We start from the raw sequence: 27675 nt of genomic DNA, 5'->3' as shown, positions 1-27675 counted from the left end.
TACACCTCTCTGTTCTTTCCTGTGTATACCCATGTTTCTTTAGAGATTTTTTCATTCCTGGCCTGAAGAAGGAACCTCAGAGTCTTGAAAGCTTACCTTATAACTTCATGTATATTAGTTAGCCAAATTACTATATTTTATTTGGCCATACCAAACCTTTTTCTTTCAGCTGTCAGGAAGGGCTTGGGAAGAGAAAGGAGTGGAGCTTGCGTAAAACGACGGGACCGAAAATGCCCATAGTGCACTTAAGAGCTCATGTTCATAAAGATTCAAAAATGTTTTTCTCAGTAACTGAGTTACAGATCTGAAACCGAAGTACCGCATGAAAATTTGCAACAAAAACCCCATAAAAAATTTACCAAACCTGTAATATATCATTTAGATTTTTGTGCATTTTTTTGCAGTTTTTGTGTGGGTTTTCTGCATACAAATCTTCATTGTGTCCCTAAAGGTTGATATTCACTTTATGCTCTAAAGGCTTGCATATTTATGTTGAAAGAATTGTTTAAAAAATGCTGACACTCCACTTTCTTCTTTGATAGCCTTTTAAAAGTGCTTACTATTACAGATCTAAATGTAACTTAACATTTAAAAAAATAAATTGTAAAAGGTTTTCCTGATTGCAAATTGGATAGATGCCTAGATTCTGTGTGTGTTGTCTTGGTCCCAAGTGACATCTGTATTACCTTGTTTGTTTGGTTCAGAAGTTAGAAAAAACATCTCAGTCCTAACTATTCACAGGGGTACCGTATGTTAAGTGATGCAGTAGAAGTCGTTAGCACAATGGCTCTGTGGTTAGCTCTGGTCTGGTGCCTTTCAGTGTTGGGGTCCTAGGTTTGAATCCAACCAAAGATCAACATCTGCATGGAGTTTGTATGACCTCCCCGTGTTTGCGTGAGTTTCCATCCACACTCCAAAGACATACTGATAGGGAACTTAAAGGTCTACTAGAGACAGTGAGTGGTGACAATATCTGTAAAGCGATGTAAAATATGTTGGTGCTATAAAAATAATTAAAATAAATAGAAAGATTATAGCCATCATATCTTCATAGGCATATACCGTATGTATGTATCCTGCCCACAGAGCTATGGTGGTCATAAAGCTAGAATTAAAGTTTGAGCGCATCTATTCATCAATTATTTAAAATTGACAGTGCTCCTAAAGAGAAATGTACAGTGATCACTACCTACATCCACCATTAAAAAATAATTTAGGAGGTTATTACCTACATCAGAATACTTTTGTGTACTTTATTTGGTTTGCAGAGTTCTGTTGCATTGTATTTTTTTTTTCTTTCTGTTATGTGGGGTTTCGCTCTGGTAGATAGGGTAAGTGGGCTCAGTACAGAGGCAAAATACAAGTTCTTAACGCAAAACGCCAGTGTTTATTCACATAACTTTGCAGTCTTGGTGTTAATTCACACAAAATGGAAAGTTTATATAACACAAGTCACCTTACTGGCAGTTCTGCCTCCAGTAGTCCACAGCAGGCTTTAGGGGGTCTGTTTCCCCAGCATGTGGCTCTCAGCCCTCAAGCATGGCACAAAGCCTCAGATCCCAAAAACAGAGATATCTCTGCTGAGCCCAGCTGCATATTTAAAGACAGCCAGGTGCTACCAAAACCCGGACTGGCACTTAAACTCCGGTCCGGTACTTGACCTCACCTGGCTGGAAACCAGCCCAGCCGCACATGCTGGGAGTAAAATACCTGCCATGCCAGACACAACCCCTCACTGTGTCACAGTTAATACACACTGTTATACTCTGAACTTAAAGAGGTTGTGTGACCCCTAACTCAAAAAGAATTAAGGGCCGGTATGTGGCTACGATAAAGAATAAAACACTCTTGTTTCCAAGCAACTCTGTTCCAGAGCTGACAGTCCCTTCTCTGTGGACTGGATGTGTGATATCCCATCTATGGTCAAATGTCCTGCTTCAGCCATTCACTGACCTCAGTGGTGATGTGGCCCCAAGTGGTGCGTGACCTCTAAGTTAAGTGAACAGCTCCAGCGTGGATGTCTTCTACATGGGACTAGAAGCAACAGGGATGGGACCGTTGGTGCTGTAATGGAGCCGCTTATAAGAGGTGTAATTTTTTACACGTTCCTCTTCCCCTTACTTTTGCTTCGCAGCCATGATTATTTAAATCTACAGATGTAGCTAAGCGAAAAAGAATCGTGATAACACGCGCCACAGTATTAAGTCGTGACAAAAGCCATTGGAACCCATTGAGAAAGTCAATGACCAAATATTTATTTGCCTTTAGATAGGTGTCAAGCAGATGGGAGTCTTAACCTAATCTATAGCCTATACGGTTCCAAGTCGAAAGCTGAAAAATTAGGAAAACTGGCGAATCCTAGTGACATCTAATGTGGTGCATGACATAAGAGGTATAAGACATGGGGCTTTAAACAAATGTAGAAGTTTGATGCACATACCGTGTAGATTTATACTCATTATAGAATATTTATAACATTGATTTAGTTCAATGGAAAATAATTCCAATGACTTGATGTTGAAGTCTTTGAGCGCAGTCTTTTAGGATGTTTCCTATAACCAAAAAAGTTATTTTAATTCTTGTCTCCAAGTCTTAATTATCTTCCTGCAAACAGAGAACTCTAAAAAATGATCGGAGTTGTAAATTGTGACTCTTGTAACTAGTTTTATTCAGTAAGATGGATTGGCTGGCAAACCGCTTCTTTGATGTTAACCGCTGACTTCATCTAGAACTGGCATCTTGAATTCTGCAATCGTCTTGGTTGTGATGACCCACCTGTGCGGTGGTATTGATCAGTTTCATCGACTGAGAACTCTTGTAACATAGCTGCTCTCACTGCAGCTTATTGTAACATCAATTTTAGATCCTGGCAAGTAAAGCTGCTCCATTCCAGTCCCCAGTGACATCTTCTTGTTGGCACTTTTATCAGAGGATGTTTGTTGGAAGGCATGAGAGTTCACCCTGTAAAAGAATGACTGAGAGATCTTGAGCTATGGGCATGTATGAGAATATGTGTGCGATATCAAAACACGTTACATCAAGAGATACATGCATTTTTAAACTACTGTTCTATTGAACTAAAAGCATGTAACATAAAGTTAATAAAAGTGATTTATACAATAAAGGATTTTTCGTGGACTAGCATATATTTGACCTGAGAGAGATTTACTTCCTGCCATCCTTGCCAATCAGCTGAATGAAGTGCCCCCCAATTGCAAAATGTGGCTGTATCTGGTACTGTAGCTTAGTCTTATGTGGCACTAAGCTGCAGTCAGCTGCAATGCCAGGCGTGGCCACAATAATACATATGGCACTGTGCCTGGGTAAACAATGAACGGAATGTGGTGCTCACTAGAGTGCAGCAGCCCATTCCTTCAACTCTCTGCGGGGGGTGACAGGAGTCCGACCACTGCAGATCAAATATTCATTGCCCATAACAATTTTGGTAAATTTAGATTAATATGAAGAAGTAAACGGATCTCTGGGTATATAAATATGAGATAAATAAACATAACGTACTCTGTTTCTTAGATAGAAAATATTTATCCATAGACAGTAATAAAAATGTCTATATAATACTTTTACATAATGTACATTATGACTGTGTGCAGATGGGATGCTTTACCTTAAGGCCTGTTTTATCCCTTAAGGACATCTGTCATACATGTACTATGGAAGTCTGTTTTTCAAAAATAGCACATGCTGGGCGACGTAACTGCCGGCTTTCTGCTGTTTTAAACAAAAATGGCTGTGATTAGTGATAATGATGATCACAGATATTTAACTCTTTATATGCTGCGGTCAAATTTAACCACAGCATCTGAGAGGCTTCGGTCCTAGGGCCCAAATGACTCCCTCTTGCTAAAATCAGGAAAGCCATTTGTTCACTGCAGTAGCCTCAAGCCCTAGGAAGGATCCAGGGCTACCAAAGCAATAGTTCCTTTGGAGCCCTGCTCATATTGAATCTCCCATAGCCTACAATGGTAACTCATTGCAGTCTATGGGAGAAACAATCTAACGATCACATGTTCAAGTCTCCTAATGGGACTTAAAATGTGTAAAAAATGTTCTTTAAAAAAACTAAAAAATATAAAAGTTCTAATGACCCCCTTTCCCATAATAAAAATGTAAAATAAAAATAGATAATTTGCACCGCCGTATCCCAAAATGCCCATACTGTTAAAATATAAATATATTTATCCTGTGCGATGAATACTGTAATGGAAAAAATATATAAAAACGACCAATTCACCATTTGTTTATTTTTTGCTTCACTTTCAAAGAAAATGTGATAAAAGTGATTAAAAAGTCATACACATTTTAAAATGGTTTCATAAAAAAATTGTATAAAAATGGTGAAGAAGCAATGAAGAATCTGCAGCACTCACCGTCCGATGCAATTATCTTTTATTCAAGAGGTGGCACTTAGAATATGGATAAACAGGCAATTGTAGTTTTCCTAGATGGGACACTAGAGCCTCATGGTAATGCTGGATACGTCAGATGTATTGGCACCATTAGTGTGGACGGGAAGCCATGTTTTTTTTAGCATTTTATGCTTGCCAGTCGAGGGATAGAGGTGGAGCATGCACCCATAATGAAGGCCTTCCCAGAAGGCCGGGCCAAGGATATGGGGGAGACTCTTCTCAGCCCCACCATCTGACGAAGGGGTCTAAAAATGAAATATTTGAATGACACAATTTTGGGTTTTGATCAACATTGGGTTGTGTTCCATCTTCTCCTGTCTCTGGAACCAGAACAAACTCTTATCACACAATTCTTATAGTAGAAAGGACCTTTCTGCTTTTATCCTTTTCTTTTTATAACTGTTTTGTGCACGTTTATATATATATGTCTTAATGTATCTTCTTTTAATTTTTGTAACTAATTACTATACCATTTTTAGTAAATTAAAGCACATATTTAATGGTTTTCCCTTGTGCTTTGAACAAGCCCAGTAACCTCCATTTTTAAGTGTATGAGTACGGTTTGCATTACCATGTATTTGCTGTAAGTGTGACTAGTGCTACTGTGAGCCTGTTTGTGTGTGGGGCGTTGTGGGGTTTTCTATGAGCCCCTAATTAATTAGTATATTCATTTAAATGTCATAGATGGTGGCAGCATGTTGGGGTGCATGAAAGGCTGTGTGTAAGGGCATGCAAGATTGAGTGCGCAAAATAGATTGACCCTTGGCAGTTCCCTACGTGAAAGAGGACATTATACTTTGGCTGGCCTTTTCTCTGTCTGTTTTTCTTTGCCTATTTGGATAGAATCGATTCGTACCCAAATTGATTATTTTTGCAAAGTTGGATGAATCAGAAGTAAATTCATTTAAAGAAATTTGCTCATAATTAAGGCTGGTGTCACACTAGCACTAACTGTTCTGGCAGGCTGCTCTGGTAGAGGAAAAACTTGGTGGACTACATTGCATCAGGCATAGCTGTAAACTACCAGAGCTCTGCCAGGCCCTATTGACTATAATGGGACCCAGAGTAGATCTGGCCTGTTTCCAGCATTAGTTCTGAGATTGAGCCAAATATCGCAGCAAGCAGCGTGTTTTGTCCATCCGAATCCCGGCAATAATGCCAGAAACAGGCAGGATCCCCACTGGGTCCCATTATAGTCAATGGGCTTCGGCAGGGAAGCGTAGTATCCGGCAGTTAGCACTACTTGGAAACTATTGTAACAGGGACTATGAAGTGTCTTAGTATGAGCGGTAGGGAATTGGTAAGGTGAGTATTCATTATTTAATTAATTTAAAGCATTCTGAGTATTTAAATAAACAGGTCTGACAACTCTTTTTGTAGTGTTAAAGGGAACCTGTCACCAGGATTTTGGGTATAGAGCTGAGGACATGGGTTGCTAGATCGCCGCTAGCACATCCACAATACCCAGTCCCCATAGCTCTCTGTGCTTTTATTGTGTAAAAAAAACTATTTGATACATATGCAAATTAACATATAAGAGTCATATCTTACTTGTGTGGCCAGAGAAGAGTCATATTTTCAAGCTCTGACTCATCTCAGGTTAATTTGCATATGTATCAAATCGGTTTTTAAACACAATAAAAGCACACAGAGCTATGGGGACTGGGTATTGCGGATGTTCTAGCGGCCATCTAGCAACCCATGTCCTCAGCTCTATACCCAAAGTCCTGGTGACAGGTTCCCTTTAAATATTTTTATTTGTACAAGTAAAAAAGTTTCTAATCTGAAACATTTTCTCTTGTTCTTCAGCTGCTTCTATACGAAACAAAATGAACCTTTCTTTTGATCCTTGTGACAACTTTTTCCAGTTTGCATGTGGTGGCTGGATGGAAAGTAATCCAATTCCTGATGACCAATCAAACTATGGAATCTATCCTTGGTTGAGGAATAATGTGGACCTTAAAATTAAAGGTAGGTTTTTATTATATCTGTGCAAAAATCAGCACATGGCATGAATAATGGTTGGATTTACCCCAAAAATGTTAGTCTATGGGAAATAGAAAAAAATATTTTAAGAACTGAATTGTTGGCAAATCCCATATGAACAATCTCATATGAATGCAGTATAACTGCAATGCCATAAAATGCATAAAAGTCATACAGAATTATTGTAACTTTCCATTTATATGATCTCCCAACCAGACACAAGACATCCTAAGCCATTCTTCATTTCCCAAAACAATTGTTCATACAGTCTAAGGGGAAAAGAGGGAGGTAAAGTGAATCTCTCCAGAAAAACAAATTGAAGGAGTAAAAGGAGAAAACATACAGTACCGTTGTTTCTTTTTAATTGTTGAACACAGGAAATACTATTTACAACAGGGTAATATTAACCTCTTCCTGACATATGACGTACTATTACATCATGGAAGTCAGTGACTTCCCACATCTTGACGTAATAGTACGTCATAGTGATCTGGCGGGCACCGGAGCGGTGCGCGCCTGATCACTACAGGGGGTCCAGCAGTCCATGATAGCCAGGCCCCTGCTGTATCCACCAGCATCGCTGTAAAAGTTGATGCTGATGGATTAACCCCTTCTATGCCGCGGTCAGCGCTGACCGCGACATAGAAGGTGTTTGCCGCGGGTGAGGGAGCCCATCGGGTCCCCGCGCTGCTGTGGGGGGACTCGATGAGTGACAAGGCAGCCTGATGCCGTGCAGAGGCTGCCCAATGCCTTGCACGGCATCGGGACTTGCCTTCTACAGGTGTCCAGGAGAGGTCTCCTAGGCAACCTGTTAGTGTATTACTCAGTGTCATACACTAACAGGCAATGCATTACAATACGGATGTATTGTAATGCATTGCAGAGGGGATCAGACCCCCAAAAGTTGAAGTTTCAGAGTGGGACAGAAATAAAGTAAAAAAAAAAAGAAAAAGTGTTTTTAATAAAAAAATAAAGTTTCAAGTAAAAAATAAAAAAACACCCCTTTCCCCAGATTTTATAATAAAAAATAGAAAAAACACACATATTAGGCGTCGCTGCGTCCGTAACGACCGGCTCTATAAATATATCACATATAGCGATCAAAAAGGCATATGCCCCCCAAAATAGTACCATGAGCTATGGCTCTCAGAATATGGAGACATTAAAACATAATTTTTTTGGTTTCAAAAATGCTATTATTGTGTAAAACTTAAATAAAAAAGAAAAAGTATACATATTAGGTATTGCCACATCCATAGCAATCTGCCTTGTAAAAATGCCACATGCCCTAACCTCTCAGGTGAACGATGTAAAAATAAATAAATAAAAACTGCCAAACTACTACTACCAAAATTACCAATTTTTTGGTCACCTTTCCCCACAAAGTGTAATAATGAATGATCAAAAAATCATATGTACCCAAATATGGTACCAAAGATAACGTCAAGTCTTCCTGCAAAAAACGAGCCCCGGCAGAAAAATTAAAAAAAAATGGACACAAAAACATATTTTTTTTCAAAAATGCTTATTTATTATTTAAAATTTAAACAAAGAAAGAAAGTAGACATATTTGATATTGTTGTGTCCATAACAACCTGCTCTATAAAAATAGCACATGATCTATCCTGTCAGACGAATGTTGTAAAAAATAAAAACGGTTACCTTGTTTTACAAAAAACGCAATATAGAGCAATTAAAAATCATATGTTCCCCAAAATAGTACCAATAAAACTGGCAACTTATCCCCAAGTTTCCAAAGTGCGATCACTCTTTGGGAGTTTCTACTGTAGGGTGCATCTGGGGCGCTTCAAATGGGACATGGCATCTAAAAATCAGTCCAGCAAAATCTGCCTTTCAAAAAACATATGGGGTTCCTTTTCTGCTGCACCCTGCCATGTGCCCTTACATCAGTTTATGACCACATCTGTTTCTGTAAATCGCAGAATCAGGGTAATAAATATTGAGTTTTGTTTGACTGTTAACCCTCAAAGTGGTATAGAAAAAAATGGATTAAAATGGAAAATCGGACAAAAAAGCGAAATTTAGAAATTTAGAAAATGACTTCAGAATTGAAGAGGGTTTTGGAAATTCTTAAAAACTTTAAGAATTGCTTCTAAAATTATAAGCTGTCTAACGTCAAAAAAAATTAAATGACATTTACAAAATGATGCCAACATAAAGTAGACATATGGTGAATGTTAAGTAATAAATATTTTATGAGGTATCACTTTTTGTTTTAAAAGCAGAGAAAATGAAATTTTGAAAATTGTGAATTTTCCAAATTTTGGGGTAAATTTGGGATTTTTTTCGGCAATAAAGGTGAAATATATTGACTCAAATTTGTGACTATCATGAAGTGCAATACAATGTGTCACAAGAAAACAATCTCAGAATGGCTTGGATAAATAAATGCAAAAACACAAAATGCAATCGCTCTCTGCAACCAGCACTCTGCCCTGCCTTTATGCTGGATGTTGAATAAGGCATTGGTGTACATTTTGGCCAAAGCGTAATAAGCCACTCACCACGTCAAGGTCGCCTTAATGAGTGGTCCCTAACACTAGTTCCTACCTTTTATGGGCCAGGACAGCCACACAAAGGTAGGAACTAGTGTTAGGGACCACTCATTAAGGCGACCTTGACGTGGTGAGTGGCTTATTACGCTTTGGCCAAAATGTACACCAATGCCTTATTCAACATCCAGCATAAAGCCAGGGCAGAGTGCTGGTTGCAGAGTGCGATTGCATTTAGTGTTTTTGCGTTTGTATCTGTATTTCGCCATAGCAATCTGCACCTGCATACAGGGTTGTACGGGCTGAATCCCCATATTTTTTCTTTGGATAAATAAAAGTGTTCCAAAGCTATTACCACATAAAGTGACACATGTCAGATTTGCAAAAAATGGCCTGGGCAAAAGGGCGAAAACTGGCCCGGGGTAGAAGGGGTTAAGAAAATGAATGATATAATGACAAATTTGGTATTATTTTTCTTTGGTTTAAGTGTATTTTAGCATTTATACATCTAGTTTTAAGGAGGCATTATAGAGGTTCTATAGATTATGCAGCAAAGTGTGTTCACATATCATTCATAATCTGTGTTACAATTATTATTCTGTAGTGCTGATTTGGGGAGGCTCAATTCTGGTGTATGGAGGGAGTCCGTCTTTGCTTAATTATATCTTATCTATAGACATAGGATGCATCCTTAGCAAACCAGTTACATATCCCATCAATATGAATGAGTGAACAGAAACTCTAGACATTTATGCTACGCTACTTTTTTTGTATTTGTTCAGCAATAATTATTAAGAACTATAGGATGTTATTACTTAGAACGTTTTGCGTGTTTGGGTTGTACTTTGTGTTTTCATGTTTGTACTTTACTTTTTATTTCCTTACTGATAATATTATGATGCATGAATTACGATACGCTGTATACTTGCTGAATCTACAGCTGTTATAAGTGCAAACACTGCCAAAAGACAATAACATTATCAAGTCAAATACCTAGTTTTGCTAATGCAGGGACATACACTTCTGTTATGCAATATGACAATATGGGTTCTGTTTCCGATTATTTGTTTTTTTCAGGTCATCTAACTTAGGAAATAATACTACATGTATCAGTATTCACAAGGTCCAGTTAGTTGATGGGCTGTGGAGCAGCAAACACGTGCAATCCCCATGTAAACATTGTAACAGAAACACAATCTTCAGCCAATGAATTAAGACTTTCAAGTGTCCAAGAACATTCAGTACAAATGTACTAGAAACACAAGGACGGGTTTACATGTAAATCAATATTAATGGGGTATACCATCACAGAAAATGCTTTAACACCTAATATTTTATCCAGGCTGCTCACTCTAGCTGGCATCTTCCTCTTCCTGCCCAGTGGTTCAGTCGCTAGAGTTGCGGTTATCTTTCCACACATGCCGAGGCCTGCTTCCTGCTGGCAATACCTCTGTATGCCTGTAAGGCAAGCTTGCTCTCTTCAGCTCTTAAAGGGCCAGTACATGCTGTGACGAATATCTCATGTCGCAGCCCCGCCAGACATCTCTGTACGTCGGGATCACATGGTGCGGTTTTGTTACTGGTTAGCAAGACATGACATTACACCCTCCCTGGGGGTTTGTAAGGTCAACTTTGCACAATTGACACAGACACCTCCTGTCCCCACAGGTGCAGGGAAGCACGGGGAGTGAGAGAGGGTGTTCCACGCTACTTTCAGACAAGCTGAGAGGGTCCTTTCACTGCCCCGGTGAGACAGAGCCCAGTCAGCCCGGTAGACTGCCACCATATTCTCATTAGATAAAAGCCTGGTCCATTAACGGGATTATATCGGGTTAGGAACCAACCCCAGGTAGAGTACAACATTATGCCGAAACACAGACGTGGGTATTCGTGGTCAAGATTCAGAACAGCGCAAGATTAATTTATATATTTAACTGCCATAAGGGCGCACTAAGCACAGCACTATATACACACAGATATATACAATGGTCAGATGTTATGGTACAAACAGAGTTAAACAGATGAAAAGTCAGTTACCTAGTAGATGAGTAATCCTTTGGGTTATGAGATGAATGCTATAGCCACACAGGAGCAGTGACATCCGCAGCTTGTCCACGTTCCCTCCAAACACATTACACAATGTGTTCCCCTTCAGAGAAAGACTCTGGCCTCTGGCCTGCATGGGCCTTTTCACCTGTAGTCGGTCACTCCTCTCCCTCCCCCGGGGAGGATCCCACCGCTAAGAATCCCACCGCTAAGAATCCAAAAACCCATTATGGATCATAGCTCCTCACTGGAAGATCATAGGAAGATGGTTCTGGCAGCAACGGATGGCGGCTGGGTTCCGGCTACAAGTGGAGACCAAAAATGGCTATGTTATTTGGTCCCTACTAAGAGTTCTCCGTATATCCCCTTCATTGCACCCTACCCGCAAAGGAGGGTCAGAAGAATGTTCGTCTCGGCCCCAGGGTCGCAGATATGTAACCGGTTTATTTATGCGATGGACAGTCAATTCATAATCCCTTATGAACTCCCGGTTCTATGATGTCTGATCGATTTGAGTGATCTATGTAATTAGCTCAGACCCCCCACAGGTTTTTTTCCCCTGTAGGATGAGTTAGCCTCTATGCTGGCTGAGTGGGGTGCCAAGTGTAAACACATAGTCTGTTTTGAAGCAGGGCCACCTAGGGGCTTGCTTCCTCTGCTAGCTCACAGCAAATGGCTCCACGTTCCTCACACAAACATGCTAATTTTCCACAGCCGATGACTGGTTGCCCTGGGGTACTTTAGGCACCTTCTCCTGTGGGAAGGTGCCTGAGCAATAGGTTCTAGTTTGCTAGTTTCCTGCTAAGGTGTGCCGTGTTTGCTTGCCTGTTTAATGTACCTGACCTCTGCCCTGAACCGAGACTATTCCAAGAGGTAATGGCCTAATGGTTCCCCTGCAACGAAGTCCAGATCCTTTTGTTTAAAGGGTAAAGTGGGAGCCACTTAATGCACTTAGTAGTAGCCCCAAGCCAAACACATAGGGTCCACACCTGTTTGGTTATAAGGATATTTCAAATTAAGTATTATTGCAATATACATGCAATAAAAATATTGTTTGCTTTTTGGTCCACCTTTTCCTGCATTCAGAGTTGGACTAACATGTTCAGTAGCTTTTCTTTTTTGTTCTCCTCCCCTCAGTGCTGGTATAGTGGTCTCATAGTCAAGCAGGTGAAATGGTCCAGGCACCTTTCATTCATTGTTCCCTACTTCTAAATTCATAGAAGAATTTTAGCTATATATCTTTCTAGACAGTCGAGAAGGACATTGTGGGGGCATTGCATACCTTTTGTATGGTATTTGGGGCTAAATGTGAGGGACTGTGAACAAGGGGTTAACAAGATGTAATTGCAATGCTTACTAGAAGACTGGTGTCCATTCACAGAAAGCAAAGTCCTCCAGATAAGCAGAAAAGTGAGTAAAATAAGAGTTTTAAGTTCATGGGATAACCCCTTTTAAATAAATATTTTTTGGAAAGGAATAGTCGAAAGAAGACTAAACTCATTACTTACAAAAACCTGCACCAATATATTATGACATTGTGAGAGATAACAAAGACATTTGCAAAATTTGAAAAGCTAAATATTTTCAGATTACATAATTTTGTACCCATTTCTACTGTTCTGCATTTGGGACCACAGTTTGGAATTTGACCAGAAAGGGCACACAAGCCATACAAAGATAGTCACTGGAGGATTGGGGGAAGAAAACAATTTAAATGTACAACATAATACGGTTGCTGTCTTTGAAAAGGTCTGGGACCCATGGTTGTCATCCACTTTCTCTGTGGACCTCAGATATACTTTCACACTGTAATGATCCTATTCACTATTGTACGACACTTCATTGTACCTATTTACCTCTGATACTGATTGATCCGAGTTGTTTGTATCTCCTTTTTTTTCTTTTTACGTTATTATTATTTGATTTACTCTGCTAATCCATATGGGTAATGATCTGATACAGTATTATTCTGTGCTGTACCTCTGTACTGTAATTTTTCTTACCTATAATAAATGATATTTGAAACTAAATGTACAACATAACCTTGTGTTTTCAGCCTCATAGTGTGAATGGGATTTTATTAATTTAATGTATTATTTTGTTCAGGATTTAATTAAATGAATGCATTATTTTGTTCGCTGCAATGGTATATTTGGCCTCTGTGGTTCATTGTTGCAGAGGCAGCACAGTATAAAAAACTGTCCATTTGGTATTGAATAACTTTGCTCCTTAAATCTTACTCATCTTTAGAAAACATAAATCTTGAAGACATAAGAGGAAAATCAGCACTCTGCAAAGATCACGTTAAAAAATGTCAAGTTTAATTTAGGAGGATGACAGATAAAAGCCATCTCCAGCATTGTCTGCTTACACGTTTTGATCAGTGGATCTTAATCATAGCATTCTAAATCTAAAAGATATGAAATATAGATACCCATGCTCTAGCACATAGGGGCTCTATAGGACCCTAAGCTGCGTAAGCAGACACCAGCAATAGCACATGATAGGTGATGAGATTTTGTATTGGTGCCCAGGATCCTGAACTTACACTTCTCTCTATAAATGTATATTGACACTCTCCATACTTCCTAAGTGGGGTCTTCCTATTCCTCTTTGCCTATTTCTAGCCTTCGCCTCTCACAACATGCAGCCTCACATACACAGTAAGAAACTGCAGCTTCACCTCTTCCCCCCCTATTTGCAGATTTTGTAGTGAGGGTTTCTGAACATTTATGGAGAGCCTGCAGGTTGAAAAAAGCAAACTACAACAGCTAGAAAATGAGAAAGAAGATACAATTCTCCCCTAATATCAGTATACAGTATGTACGTCTGTACATAGAAAAAACAACACTCTAGAATTGCAATATCATACATTCTTCAGTTTGAATACTTTACTACATTCAACCCTACCCATAGCATTGGAAGTGACATTCAGTTCCATTCACGTCTTGGCTATCACAACCAACACGAGAAACGTATTGATTGTTGTGTATTTAATTTGTGACGCCGTATAGTATTGACATTCTAGTGTTCATAGAGAGCGGCACAAAGATATTCTTATTGAGAGCAGTAGACTGACTGTCATGGTTTATTTCCCAGCTCTTCTAGAGAAACCTATCAGCAAAAGACGGGATTCTGAGGCCACACAAAAGGCAAAGACATTTTACAACTCCTGTATGAATGAAAGTAGGTGACAACGGGACATCTAGGATGACATGAATGACCCGTATACTGTATTTTCTTTATATTATATTAGTATTATCCTTCTTACTCTCTTTTTAGACTGTGTTAATTGTTTTAACGTATACATGTGGCAAGACTCCTGACCTACAGTATATGTTTAATGCATGTGGAATACAGTGGCCTCCATTACTCACAGGGACCCATGTTTCTAAAAAGTGTGCCACATGACTGACTGGTATAGTTTTCAGCTATAATTTATGATAGTTTCTGGTGTAAATTATAGCGAATCTGTTGGGCTGCAGCTAGACCTGCCCCTTCCCACTAAGCCCCACCCATTTGAAAAGTTCTGAGAAGTGTAAAAAGATGTAAATTTTAACGCAAATATGGTGTATGCCATCATTTTCAACTTTTTTACATTATAAAAGTGCACACAACTCCATTAATAAACCTGTGCCACAGTCTTCTACGTGTATCCTAAATTATATCTATTATGCAATTCCATTCCAAAATGTGTTGTTTGGTAAGTCAGAGTTCAGTCTGGAATGTTGTTACTGTTTTGACTTGTTCTTCATCTTGGTGCTATGTTCTAGCTGAAATAGAAGAAGCTGATGTGAAGCCTCTAATAAAATTACTAAAGCAGATGTCACTTCGCTGGCCAGTGCTAGAATCCAACATTGGAAGTGAAGGCAAGTGGTCGGAGAGGAAGTTTAACTTTCTTCAGACTCTAGCAGATCTTAGGGGACAATACAGTACCTCAGTCTTCATACGTGTCTATGTGGCCACAGATGACAAAATATCTAATAACTTTATAATAAAGGTAAAGATTTATCTATGTACATTCCATTTATGTCGGAAAAAACGTTATTACAATTTTATTTCATTTTTACAGCTAAAAAGGACATGGTAAATTCTTACTGACTTTTTATATGTTTTTATTTAGGCCTCTTGCACACAAACGTGTGCGCCCCGTTGCCCTATTGCGGACCGCATTTGCAGATCCGCAATACACGGGTGCCTTTCCGTGGGCATTCCGCATCACGGATGTGGACCCATTCACTTCAATGGGTCCGCAAATCCGGAGATGCGGAATGGTGCGGAACGGAAGCACGGAACGGAACCCTACAGAAGCACTACGGAGTGCTTCCGTGGGGTTTCGTCCCGTACTTCTGTTCTGCAAAAAGATAGAATGGCCGGATCGCGGACCCATTAAAGTGAATGGGTCCGCGATCTGCTGCGGCTGCCCCATAGACTGTGCTCGTGCATTACGGCCCGCATTTTACGGGCTGCAGCACGACCACGGGGCGCACACGTTCCTGTGCAAGCGGCCTTAAGCCTATTTCATGTCTCAAGGTTCTTCAAATGGTTGAACAGGTGGCATTAGAGAGATATTTTTTTTCCTTCTGGATGAGAATTGTTTTGTATACTTTCTCCCAGGGACCATTGCCCTTAAATGGAATGTGTCATCAGAACAAGATTTACTGTTTAAATTAGGTTTTTATGTTTTCTTTTACATTTTTAGTAGCCCTCTCATTATGATACCAAGCAGGTTATAAAGAGAGGCAACACCAAAAGTATATATAGATAACACTTGTAATAGTATTCACACAATTGCTCACCTGGTATGTGGAATCACCAAGGTCTGGAAAGCTAATTAGGAGCTCTGTGGCTGTGACAATCGAGATGACTAGAGCTCTTCTAAAGTAAGACATAGTCAAATGACAGTCCAAGCTCATCCATAGATGGATGGCAATAGTTGTAAAGAAGCGTAGTCCAGTAACAATCCAAGTTCAGCAACATACAAATTACAGCAGTAGTAGGCTGGAAGCACAGAATTCTGGCAAGGCCTGGTTTAAATAGGAAGTCGAAGGGTAGAGCTAGTTAGGCAAGAAGCTATCCATCAGACTTAGGAAAGGAGCTGTCCAGAATCACCTGTAAATCAGTGAGTAAATCAGTGAGAAGAGTTACTGCCTGGGATGCAGAAGTTTCTGGATTTCAATCCTGAGAACACTAAATCCACCTTTCACAATAGATGATAGTCGCAGCTCACCTCCTCCCCTTCCCTGCAAGATGACCTCTGTATACCTCACAGAGCATAATGAGAGCACTCCCCCATAGAAGCTAATGAACATCTCCAGACTACACGTTCCTGTGGTCCATGATCTCTTTATTCTGTTACTTTCACAGGGTGCCCATATAATTATATACAGAGAAAATAATAATAAAAAATAACATACTAAGGAATATTTACAATTTTTTATCCAGATTTTATTAGTAAAAAACTTACCTTTAAGACTCCCTAACATATAGATCTCTTATAAAGATTCAGTGCCTTCCAAGAGTGTCAAGGGGTTAAAGGGGTTTTCCCACTTTGGACAATCTCTACTTGTTAGAAGAATCTATAAATTAATCACAAAGAGTCCCCCTGCTGTAATCTGGGGGTAAACCTAGCAGTAAGTGTTCAGTTTCCGTGCAGTGCCACCACAGGAGGAGCATCACACAGCATCCATTCAAGTAAAATTGGTTGCCTGTGTAATATAGGATAGGTCTTCCAGAGGAATCCTTTTTCAACCACTATGTATTCTGGTGAAGAGATGAGGACCGTGAACAGGGAATCCCCCATTGTTAACCCAGAATTCCCTAATATTTTGTATAAAAACTGAATTTTTTTAAACTAGACAATCCCTTTAGTTGAAAGCAATAGATAGATAATTGTACAGCATTGTTTAGAATGACCAAACTTTCCATGTATTATATTTTTACTAGGCAATCTGCTGCTACCTCTGTTAGCTGTAGTCCAAATATTGCTGCGTACTGCTCAGGTCAATTCAGGTCAATAGAAAACATATTTGACCATGGGAATGTGAAGAATGTGAATCTCCTTGTGGTCTATCATTTCAGTTGTCCTGGAACCTATATGCCACACTCTTTCAGTATTGCAGATACAGTGTTTTAACATAAGTAACATATTAATCTGCCCACAAAGCTGCTTCGGTTTATTCTAATCAGTTAATAGGCATGGAGGCCTCCTTGTGGTTCCTCTCTGCCATGATATATTACCCACATGTGTTGAACTAACATCAAAACAATTCTTCAAGACCAAGTTTAGAAGGAATTTCAGTTATGATCAAGTTACAAATGAGATACAGTATTTCTTCCATTTACACAACTTGGTCATCACCATTGCTAAACTGGCTGTATAAACACCATGTGTCGAGCCTTATAATGTTTCTGCCAAAAGAGTGACACCATAGTTATATCCTGTAACCAGGGTTCCCAAGCAGAATTTTCTTTGTTCTGGACAATTTATACCAAAATCATGGACAGACACCATTTTGTAGGGACAAACTGGAAAACCACAATGACTGATAATGATTTTAAGTAATCCATGTCTATAGCTCAATATACCACTGAAAACTCATTACCAGCATTTACTGTGAGCTATAAAATGCTGCCAATTACCACCAAAATAATCTAGTCAAGTACCCCCAGCCTCAGAAAAATCATTGGCACATCTGTTTTTTTCACGGACAAAGGGAAAAAGTTGCCTATTTTTATGGAATGTCCAAAATTTCTGGATGGTTGGCTACTCTGCCTGTAATAAGTCACACCCACAAGTTTAAAACTTTTTATATTACTTCTTATATTGGTGTGAATGGTGGTTGACAGTTCTAGAGGATTTTTTCAGTCATTATTTTACGTTTTAAATGTTGCTTGTATTTTTTAGTCTACCGTCCAGCATGTACATTTATGGATATAAAAATGATATCTTTTGTTTGCAGTTTGACCAAGCATCCCTATCATTATTATCTCATGAGGATTACCTTGATAATAGTACTACTGCAGCTAGAGTAAGTATTGAGTCTTCATTTGTAAAACAATCAAAAGCATAATAAATATCACAGATAATCACAAATTCACCCATTAAACACACTTAATACTCTGGAATTTTGCTTATTTAGACCTAGTCTCCAAGTTATTGCTGTAAAGTGTTTCTTAGTATGACTGAATTCTCTAGGTTTTGTGCTGTAGTGCTTCGAGCCTAGTGGCATAGTGCTGATTGGCCTAAAATCCATACTGTCCTATGGTTTAGCACCCAGTATTTTCCCTAGCACTGCTTTCTCCCTTGTGTTCAATAAGGGTATGTTCACATGTTTGCTACAGCTATGCCAGCTCATCTGCATAAGGATTCAATGGAGCTAAAGGTACCTGTACACATTTTGATCAACTTTAGGTTAATCTCAACCAAAATGATCATTGTTCAGGTAAAATTTAGCTACAACTAATTATTTTAGCTTACAGATGACAGAGCATTATCGTCAGAAAATAAGTCATCATGTTTAATAATTTTGTCCAGTAGTCAGACGAAAGATAATTAATTTGAACAAAGATTGTTCATGAACGAAAGATCTTTTTTCATACGATGTTCCAGGAAATATCTTTCATCCATCGCCTGGTGTCATTGAACAAGTATGGGCAGTTTGATCAACTGTAACGTCCAATATGGACTAAAATGTGTAAGGCCATGTCTGCGAACCAGTTCTTAAACAGATGATTTTTTGATCAACTGATTTTCAAGCATCAACCAACTTGATATCTAGACTTCATATCTAATATGTATGGCCAGCTTAAAGAGGTTTTGCAAGTTTTGGGAGGTTTCTGGCAAACCCTAAGTCTTGAGCAGACCTGTTAAGGAAAGCCTACTTATCTGCTTCCTGGTTCCCCTTTCCTTCTCTTCTCAGCCTGGGCTGCTATGTTGCTCTCCCTTGTTGTAAACATCTGGTTTGATGCCACAGGGGTGACCTGCTTCCCTTACTTCATGACAAATGGTCATGTGAAGCAAGAGGAGAGGTCACCAATGCGACCAGTGATTGGCTGCAGGAGGCTTCAAACCAGGTGTTCACAGTGAAGAGAGCACAGTAGAGCAGCCAGTCTGTAAAGAAAAGGATCGGGGAGCAAGCCCCGGGAAGCAGGTAAGCTTCCCTTCACAGGTTTTGCGAAGAGAGGGGGTTTACCAACCCCCCCCCTCCCCAACTTGTGCAACCCTTTTTTCCATGCAAACAAATGAACATGCTCATTATACTTTCAGGTGACTTTTCTCTAGGCAGTTTTTTTTTTCTGGAGCATGTAAATAAGATATGCTATACCCTATTTACTTGCATTGGATGCAGAATGTTATAGGATTTTATAAGGATTTGGACATGGAATCCATGACTAAATCCTCATCATATCCTAAACACATTAAAATGCCTTAAGAATGGTGTGTAAGCTCTTCTGCCTACACACAGGGGAAGTGACAAATATTGTCATGCATTGCTCCATTAGGACCAAAACACAGTAAACCAGCTTTGTCTAGAGTGTTCCTTTCATTGATGGAACCTGTTTCTTGTCAAAAATGAGAATGCTCCATGTGTACACCAGAAAACCTCCACACGTACAGGCTAAATGTGTCCATAGGCTTTTATTGCTAGATGGAAGCAAAAAGAGTGTTCTTTTGGCCTCTACCTATCCTGTATTCATTGGCATACTGCTAAAAAAAAGTTATGGAATAGTATAGTAGACTGTGCTATTGCATCCTGCAAAGTCCTATAAAAAAAAACTATCAATATAACAAAGGCCATCTTAACACATGGGTGATGGATGCCACTGTATGGCATCTGTCACTGGTCTCCACAATGGATTATGTTTGAGGTGCCCCAGTGACATCTCTGTTCATATATCACTGAAGCTTTCTGCAGGGTGACAGCATCAGATTTCCCTGTGCCACATAGCTCGTTTTGAGTACTGGGACAAGAGGGAAGCTACCAGCTGCTAGTTTTCAATACCCTCATAGGTCCCTGACAGGTGGCGGAGAGGGGGATTGGGAACTTCATGCAAAACACAATGTACTGCTGGAGGAATCTGACGCCAGATCATCTGAAGCAGCTTCCACTAGTGCCTTGACTCCAGCAGTAGTCCCCCTTCCATCTGAGTCCTCAGACTGAACATGATTGAGGTTGTCTGGAGGCCAAATGGACAGTATGTCACATCACTAGAGCTGACACTACAGTGACATAACTGTCCATATATTGGCATGCGCTTTATAGCAGCTGGGAGCATCAGAAGAGGGATGAAACTGCTACTGGGCTACTCTTCACCTTCAGTAGGCTTTCAGCATTTCCCACAGTACTGCAGCAATCTGCAGGAGGGTGGAGGAAGTGAAGCAGGACTTTGGTAAAGAAGGGGGAAGGCCATTGTATCCTCCAATGGAAGGTTCAACATGAAATGTGAATGGGTCCTAAAGCAAACATTTATTTTAGGTTATTTAAAAAACATAGAATGCTGAGATCTGTAGTTCAAAGAAACCCAACTGCCAGAGAGTACTGTGCAAAAGGTTTGGGTTGCAAAGTAAGAATGTTTAAAAAAAAAATAAGAGTATATATATTTTATTTTTATCAATGAGCAAAATGGAAAGTGAATGAACAAAAGAAAAATCTAAATCAAATGACTATTTGCTGTGTCCATCCCTTGCCTTTAAAACAGCATCAGTTCTTCTAGGTATACTTGCACACAGTTTTTGAAAGAACTCAGCAGGGAGGTTGTTCCAACCATCTTGGAGAACGAACCACAGATCCTCTATTTATGTAGGCTTGCTCAGATCCTTCTGTCTCTTCGTGTGATCTCAGACAGACTCGATGATGTTGAGATCAGGGCTCTTTGGGGACCATATCATCACTTCCAGAATTCCTTGTTTTTCTTTACACTGAAGATACAGTAGTTCTTAATGTCGTTGGCTGTATGTTTGGGTTTGTCGTCCTGCTGCAGAATAAATTTAAACTAATAACGCTCCTATTTTTTTAAAGCATTCTTACTTTGCAGATTTTTTTCACACCTGCCTAATGCTTTGCACAGTACTGCAACTTGCCTTTGTTCTTGCATGTTTTTGAATAGAATATTGAATATTTGGTAATACATGGGATGTTAAGCATTTAAAGGTACAGATGAAGACATGTTCAGTTTAATTTTCTTAAAATTCTGGAAGACTGATGCAGTTTGTGGTGCAAAGTGATCCTGAAGCTACTAAAGCTAAATGCCCCACTGGAATTTAGTGTGTCTATGTGTTGAGATCGCGCACAATTAACAGTCAATGTGCCAGGTACGGTATTTAAGTACCTTATAGAGTAAAAATGGTATATTTAACTTACATTATACTGGCTCTGACCATCCATGTATTACCAGTATCATAAAATGTCTCTTTTATACCCTTGGTTTATCGTCCATGTCTTCTCATGCATCCCATGACTCTGCAATTGTTTATTGTATAATTAGAATCTTCATTTCATGATTTCCAAAATCATCTTTTGCTTGTCACATGAAGAGCTGTAGAGCTGTTGTGTAAAGTCTGCAGGCATTGACTTAGATGAGCTCCCCACAGTGCTGATTCTATTGATGCCAGATATTGATCCAGCTTTATATCCTATCAAAAAAAGACACGATGCAAGGTCACTCCGTCTCTCACAAGCAAAAGGCCCATCAACCCTTTCTGGTCTGTTTAGCACCAAATGAACTGATTTGATTTCTTTGAGCCTTGAAACAACACTGCAGACACATTGCTCATGATTTCTTCTACCATCTTTTGTCTTTCTGAGTCTTTCAGGATTTTTGTATAATATTTTGGCCCTGATTTATCAAACCGATTTTGTCTTTAATTTGAAGTAAATGACGACTTTTGTTTCGTTTTACTTGTAAGACAAATTTATCAATCGTCTGCAACAGGCCAACGTTACTTCTGGCTTCTGCTAAGTCAATCAGGGCCCTTGTGTTATTGTGTTATAGGATTGAGACGTAACCAAAGTAAAATGTAATGTTAACACATTACAAGTAAAATATCTCTAACTTTACTTTTCATGTTTTCAATTGTATGTGATAAGCTACACTGATTCAAGCAGACTTTAATCCACAAAAATGGGTAGTTAGTTTGATAAAAACATAGATTACACTGCTGATATTTGGGCAATGCAGGCGCTGTTTGCATAGACCTGATTACACAATGGATTACCACAAAGCTTACTGTCTAGTATTTTTTGCAGACCCAACAGGTTCCAGTGTTCAAATAAGGACTTCCACTGCCCCATTCTCCAGCAGGCAGAGTGGTGCCTCCATCTCTCCCCTTAATTGTCACAAAGGGGCTTCTACTTTTTACCTTAGTAGTTACATCAGGGCTTCCTCTTCAGTATTTATGTATATCTAAGGCTACTTTCACACTTGCGGCAGAGAGATCCGGCAAGCAGTTCCATCGCCGGAACTACCTGCCGGATCAGGCAAAATGTATGCTAACTGATGGCATTAGTAAGACTGATCTGGATCCTGATCAGTCTTAAAAATGCCTGATCAGTCGAAAAAATGCATTGAAATGCCGGATCCGTCGTTCCGGTGTCATTCGGCAAAACGGATCAGGCATTTGTTTTTTTTCACCTTTTTTTCAGTCTGCGCATGCGCATAACGGAATGACGGATCCGGCATTCCGGTATTCTGAACGCCGGCACTAATACATCCCTATGGGAAAAAATGCCGGATCCGGCGTTCAGGCAAGTCTTCCGTTTTTTTTCGCCGGAGATAAAACCGTAGCATGCTGCGGTTTTCTCTTTTGCCTGATCAGTCAAAACGACTGAACTGAAGACATCCTGATGCAAACTGAACGGATTACTCTCCATTCAGAATGCATGGGGATAAAACTGATCAGTTCTTTTCCGGTATAGAGCCCCTGTGACGGAACTCTATGCCGGAAAAGAAAAACGCAAGTGTGAAAGTACCCTAAGGCCAGTGTGGACTGTAAGGCCACACTGGTGTTAGGAGTTCCGGCATTGGAGCCTGCAGGAGCTCTCTGGATCTGATATTGCTGGGTGGTACAGGAATGGCCGCAGGTCCCGTTGACTATAAGGGGTCTGGCAGAGATCTGCTGGAATTTAGCTGGACAAAAAACTCAGTCTGCAACAGGCCTTAACCATTTCCCGGTAAGCACAATTTGGCTTATCTCTTCTCCTAATATTGACACCTGCAGTACATGAAAGCAAAGATAAAATATGGGGATGGGAGGAGTGGCCATAAGGAAGGCACCAGATTATCCAAGAGCGACAACGAACTCCATAATTTGAGGTCTTTGTAGACCATTAGCACCCAAATATGACCCCCAAGGCTGCCAAGATTTCAATAAGCTTTTCATAGTACAGTTGCAAGAAAAAGTATGTGAACCCTTTGGAATGATATGGATTTCTGCACAAATTGGTCATAAAATGTGATCTGATCTTCATCTAAGTCACAACAATATACAATCACAGTCTGCTTATACTAATAACACACAAATAATTAAATGTTACCATGTTTTTATTGAACACACCATGTAAACATTCACAGTGCAGGTGGAAAAAGTATGTGAACCCCTAGACTAATGACATTTCCAAGAGCTTATTGGAATGAGGTGTCAGCCAACTGGAGTCTAATCAATGAGATGAGATTGGAGGTGTTGGTTAAAGCTGCCCGGCCCTATAAAAAGTGCACACCAGTTCTGGGTTTGCTTCTCACAAGAAGCATTGCCTGATGTGAATGATGCCTCGCACAAAAGAGCTCTCAGAAGACCTACGATTAAGAATTGTTGACTTGCATAAAGCTGGAAAGGGTTATAAAAGTATCTCCAAAAGCCTTGCTGTTCATCATTCCATGGTAGGACAAATTGTCTATAAATTGAGAAAGTTCAGCACTGCTGCTACTCTCCCTAGGAGTGGCCGTGCTGTAAAGATGACTGCAACAGCACAGCGCAGACTGCTCAATGAGGTGAAGAAGAATCCTAGAGTGTCAGCTAAATACTTACAAAAGTCTCTGGCATATGCGAACATCCCTGTTAGCGAATTTACGATATGTAAAACACGAAACAAGAATGGATTTCATGGGAGGATACCACAGAGGAAGCCACTGCTGTCCAAAAAAAACATTGCTGCACGTTTACAGTTTGCACAAGAGCACCTGCATGTTCCATAGCAGTACTGGCAAAATATTCTGTGGACAGATGAAACCAAAGTTGAGTTGTGTGGAAGAAACACACAACACTATGTGTGCAGAAAAAGAGGCACAGCACACCAACATCAAAACCTCATCCCAACTGTGAAGTATGGTGGTGGGGGCATCATGGTTTGGGGCTACTTTGCTGCGTCAGGGCCTGGACGGATTGCTATCATCAAAGGAAAAATGAATTCTCAAGTTTATCAAGACATTTTGCAGGAGAACTTAAGGCCATCTGTCCACCAGCTGAAGCTCAACAAAAGATGGGTTTTGCAACAGGACAACAACCCAAAGCATAGAAGTAAATCAACAACAGAATGGCTTAAACAGAAGAAAATACGCCTTCTGGAGTGGCCCAGTCAGAGTCCTGACCTCAACCCGATTGAGATGCTGTGGCATGACCTCAAGAAAGCGATTCACACCAGACACCCCAAGAATATTGCTGAACTGAAACAGTTCTGTAAAGAGGAATGGTCAAGAATTGCTCCTGACCATTGTGCACGTCTGATCTGCAGCTACAGGAAACGTTTGGTTGAAGTTATTGCTGCCAAAGGAGGTTCAACCAGTTATTAAATCCAAGGGTTCACATACTTTTCCACCTACACTGTGAATGTTTACATGGTGTGTTCAATAAAAAACATGGGAACATTTAATTCTTTGTGTGTTATTAGTTTAAGCAAACTATGATTGTCTATTGTTATGACTTAGATGAAGATCAGATCACATTTTATGACCAATTTGTGCAGAAATCCATATCATTCCAAAGGGTTCACATACTTTTTCTTGCAACTGTATCTGTTCAGATAGTTTATCTAATAGGTCATTATCTGATGCCCAGGGGGCCACCCAAGCCCTCTGTATGGATGCCGCAATCTGATGCTCTGAGCATTAATTAATGCTCGGGGCATCTGGTACTTATGAGCCTGGCTGGCAGAAGAAAATGCCCTCCTGATAGAGGTTGAATGCTGCAGCGAGGGGGGCAATATTTTGTGCTGCACTGTGTATTTGGTTCTGCTGGGGCAATATTTTATGCAGTACCACAGTATTGCTGGCCTTGCCTATTTATGTTGGCCCTGGCTACTTATATTTGCCCTGCCTTCTGTCAATTTCGACCTGTCTACAACATAGGGCCACTTTAAGTTCCCAGTCTGCCCTAGAACTGGGTGGTTTATCTGCCAACAGGAGAATGGAAGATTTTCTAAGAAAAGGAGGTTGCAATTAACCCTCTTTTTTATTTTGAGATGCCAACATTGTAACTTTTGGACAAAAGAGTTTTCTTTTGGCCAGCTCTCGCCTTATCTTCTCATCTTCCTGATTTCATATGGAAGCACTTCACTTTGTTTGTAAGGATTATAGTTTGTATTTCCCAACACCCTGTACACTGTTACACCATTATACTATACAAGGAAAACACTGCACCATTACCTCTGGAAAAGCCAATAAATCACGCTGTCATATCTGTAATTCCCTGTGATCACATTTGGGTCAAAGCCTATTGTGTGAATGTTTTTCTTTAAATGGATAAGAAAGGATGAACAGCGGCACAAACAATCAGACATTCCAGGTTGAACAAAATAAGAACAGAAATTTTATCACTGTATAGCACGATTTGAAATGTGGTTCATTTGATAGAGGTAAAGATTAATGTTAGCCGATGTGTTCTGCACTTCCAGTCATTGTAATCAACAGTAACGTCAAAACCTCATGATTGCATAAATCACCAGTAGTTTTATCTGATTGCATTTGTTCATTGTAGCTTAGCATGAGTCATTCAAATTGTCTTTGTAGCTGACAAATAGCTTTGGTCAAAAAAAAAAAAAGATAAAAGTGTTTTATGCCTTAGTCAATACCATCAAACAAAAAGGAATTGTACTGTACTGAAGTAAGCTACAAGAAAGGCTAGCTTATAGATCCGATTTTTGCCAGTTAGGGTACTTTCACACTTGCGTTGTGAGGACCTGAAAATCCGTGCGCAAACGGATAGCATTTGTAGATGGATTTGTATGCGTATCCGTCTCACAAATGCATTGCAATACCGGAAAAACGGATCCGGTATATATTTTTTTCACATTTTTAAAGGTCTGCGCAAGGATCCGTTTTGCCGGAAAACTTGGTGCCGGATCAGGTATTAATGCATTTCAATGGAAATTAATGCCGTCAAGTGTTCTGGAATTTTGACCAGAGAAAAAAAGGCAGCATGCCAAATACCGTAAGAGGGACTGAACTGAAGACATCCTGATGCATACTGAACGGATTGCTTTCCAGTGAGAATGCATTAGGATAAAACTGAAGCGTTTTTTCCCCCAGTATTGTGCCCCTAGGACGCAACTCAATACCGGAAAACATTAACGCAAGTGTGAAAGTACCCTTATTCATCCCTTGCTGACAAGGACATAGCAATCGGTGAATGCAGTGACGGTAGTCGCATCCAATCCTTGGTGTCCAAGTGGACCCAAAGACACCAGATTAAAAAGCCAATGTTTATAGACCAAGCAAACCCTGAAAATGATGGGGAATAGTTGCAATATTGAAACAAAGGGTCACGTTTATTAAGACCGTCATTTTAGACGCCGGTATTAATAAGCCCTATACCTGGCGGTGGATCGCTAAAGTTATGTAGAGGCATCGGCCTCTACATAACTTTGATGTATCCACCGCCGATTCTAAATGTAAGATAGCTTCCTTGCTGTCTTACATTTAGACCATTTTCTACCCCTAAACCAGGTGTAGAAAATGATGGGTGAGATGGGCCTCCTGGCCCATCCCCTTCGCTGTCCATGCCACGCTTACTTTTTTAGACCTGTCTTGAGCGGGGAATAAGTCACAGATTCTGCCGCACCATGGCCGCAAGTTCCTATTTCATTGTGACAATTGTATTTTCACCTAGTTTCACAAATGAAGACACATTATCATTATTTCAGATTTTTTTTTTGTTAAATAAGACATTTAAATACACCTCTAATTAAGAAATCACAAACCAAAAAGTTATTTCTAGGATTTTATTTCGCCGTGTAATGCTTTTTCCATTCTTCTACAGTACAGAGATGCTTTATTTAACTTCATGGTTGATGTGTCGGTTTTTCTTGGTGCCAATAAGACTCGAGCAGAATCTGATATGAAGGCATTGATTGATCTGGAAACTAAAATTGCTCAGGTAAGAACTAGTAATTATGTATCTCTATCATGTACGTTCATATACTGTATAATTATTGTCCTAGGGATAATTTATTTATTTCTGCCATGGCAATGTTCATCTTTAGTCTGAAAGTTGTTGCCAGATGTCCTGGCACACACACTGTCATAGTGGCAGAACATGCCCACCACTGCTCAACTCCTCCTAGTGGGCACGGTTGCTGCTCTGCTCATCTGCTCCTTGACTTCTAGACTCTGGAGGCTCAGACCTGCTGGCGCTCCCCTCCTCTTACCCAGAGGGTCTGACCTCAGGAGTAGCGCTGCTCTATCCACTTCCACATCGGCTGAAGCCTGTG

General features: G+C 39.9%; 1 protein-coding gene across 1 annotated transcript in view; it reads left to right on the top strand.

The window, feature by feature from the left end:
• The window catches only part of PHEX (phosphate regulating endopeptidase homolog X-linked), a 284982-nt gene that overhangs the window by 54685 nt on the left and 202622 nt on the right, over nt 1-27675 (top strand). Inside the window, exons 3-7 of the mRNA XM_044283956.1 lie at nt 6237-6398; nt 14072-14158; nt 14746-14972; nt 17935-18003; nt 27225-27341. Of these exons, the coding sequence (XP_044139891.1) occupies nt 6237-6398; nt 14072-14158; nt 14746-14972; nt 17935-18003; nt 27225-27341 (662 nt within the window). The remainder of the gene's footprint in view (nt 1-6236; nt 6399-14071; nt 14159-14745; nt 14973-17934; nt 18004-27224; nt 27342-27675) is intronic.

Source organism: Bufo gargarizans, chromosome 3, assembly GCF_014858855.1.
Source record: "Bufo gargarizans isolate SCDJY-AF-19 chromosome 3, ASM1485885v1, whole genome shotgun sequence".
Lineage (NCBI taxonomy): Eukaryota > Metazoa > Chordata > Amphibia > Anura > Bufonidae > Bufo > Bufo gargarizans.
The sequence above is the reverse complement of the archived record's forward strand: the minus strand, read 5'-3'. Positions and strand labels throughout refer to the sequence as shown.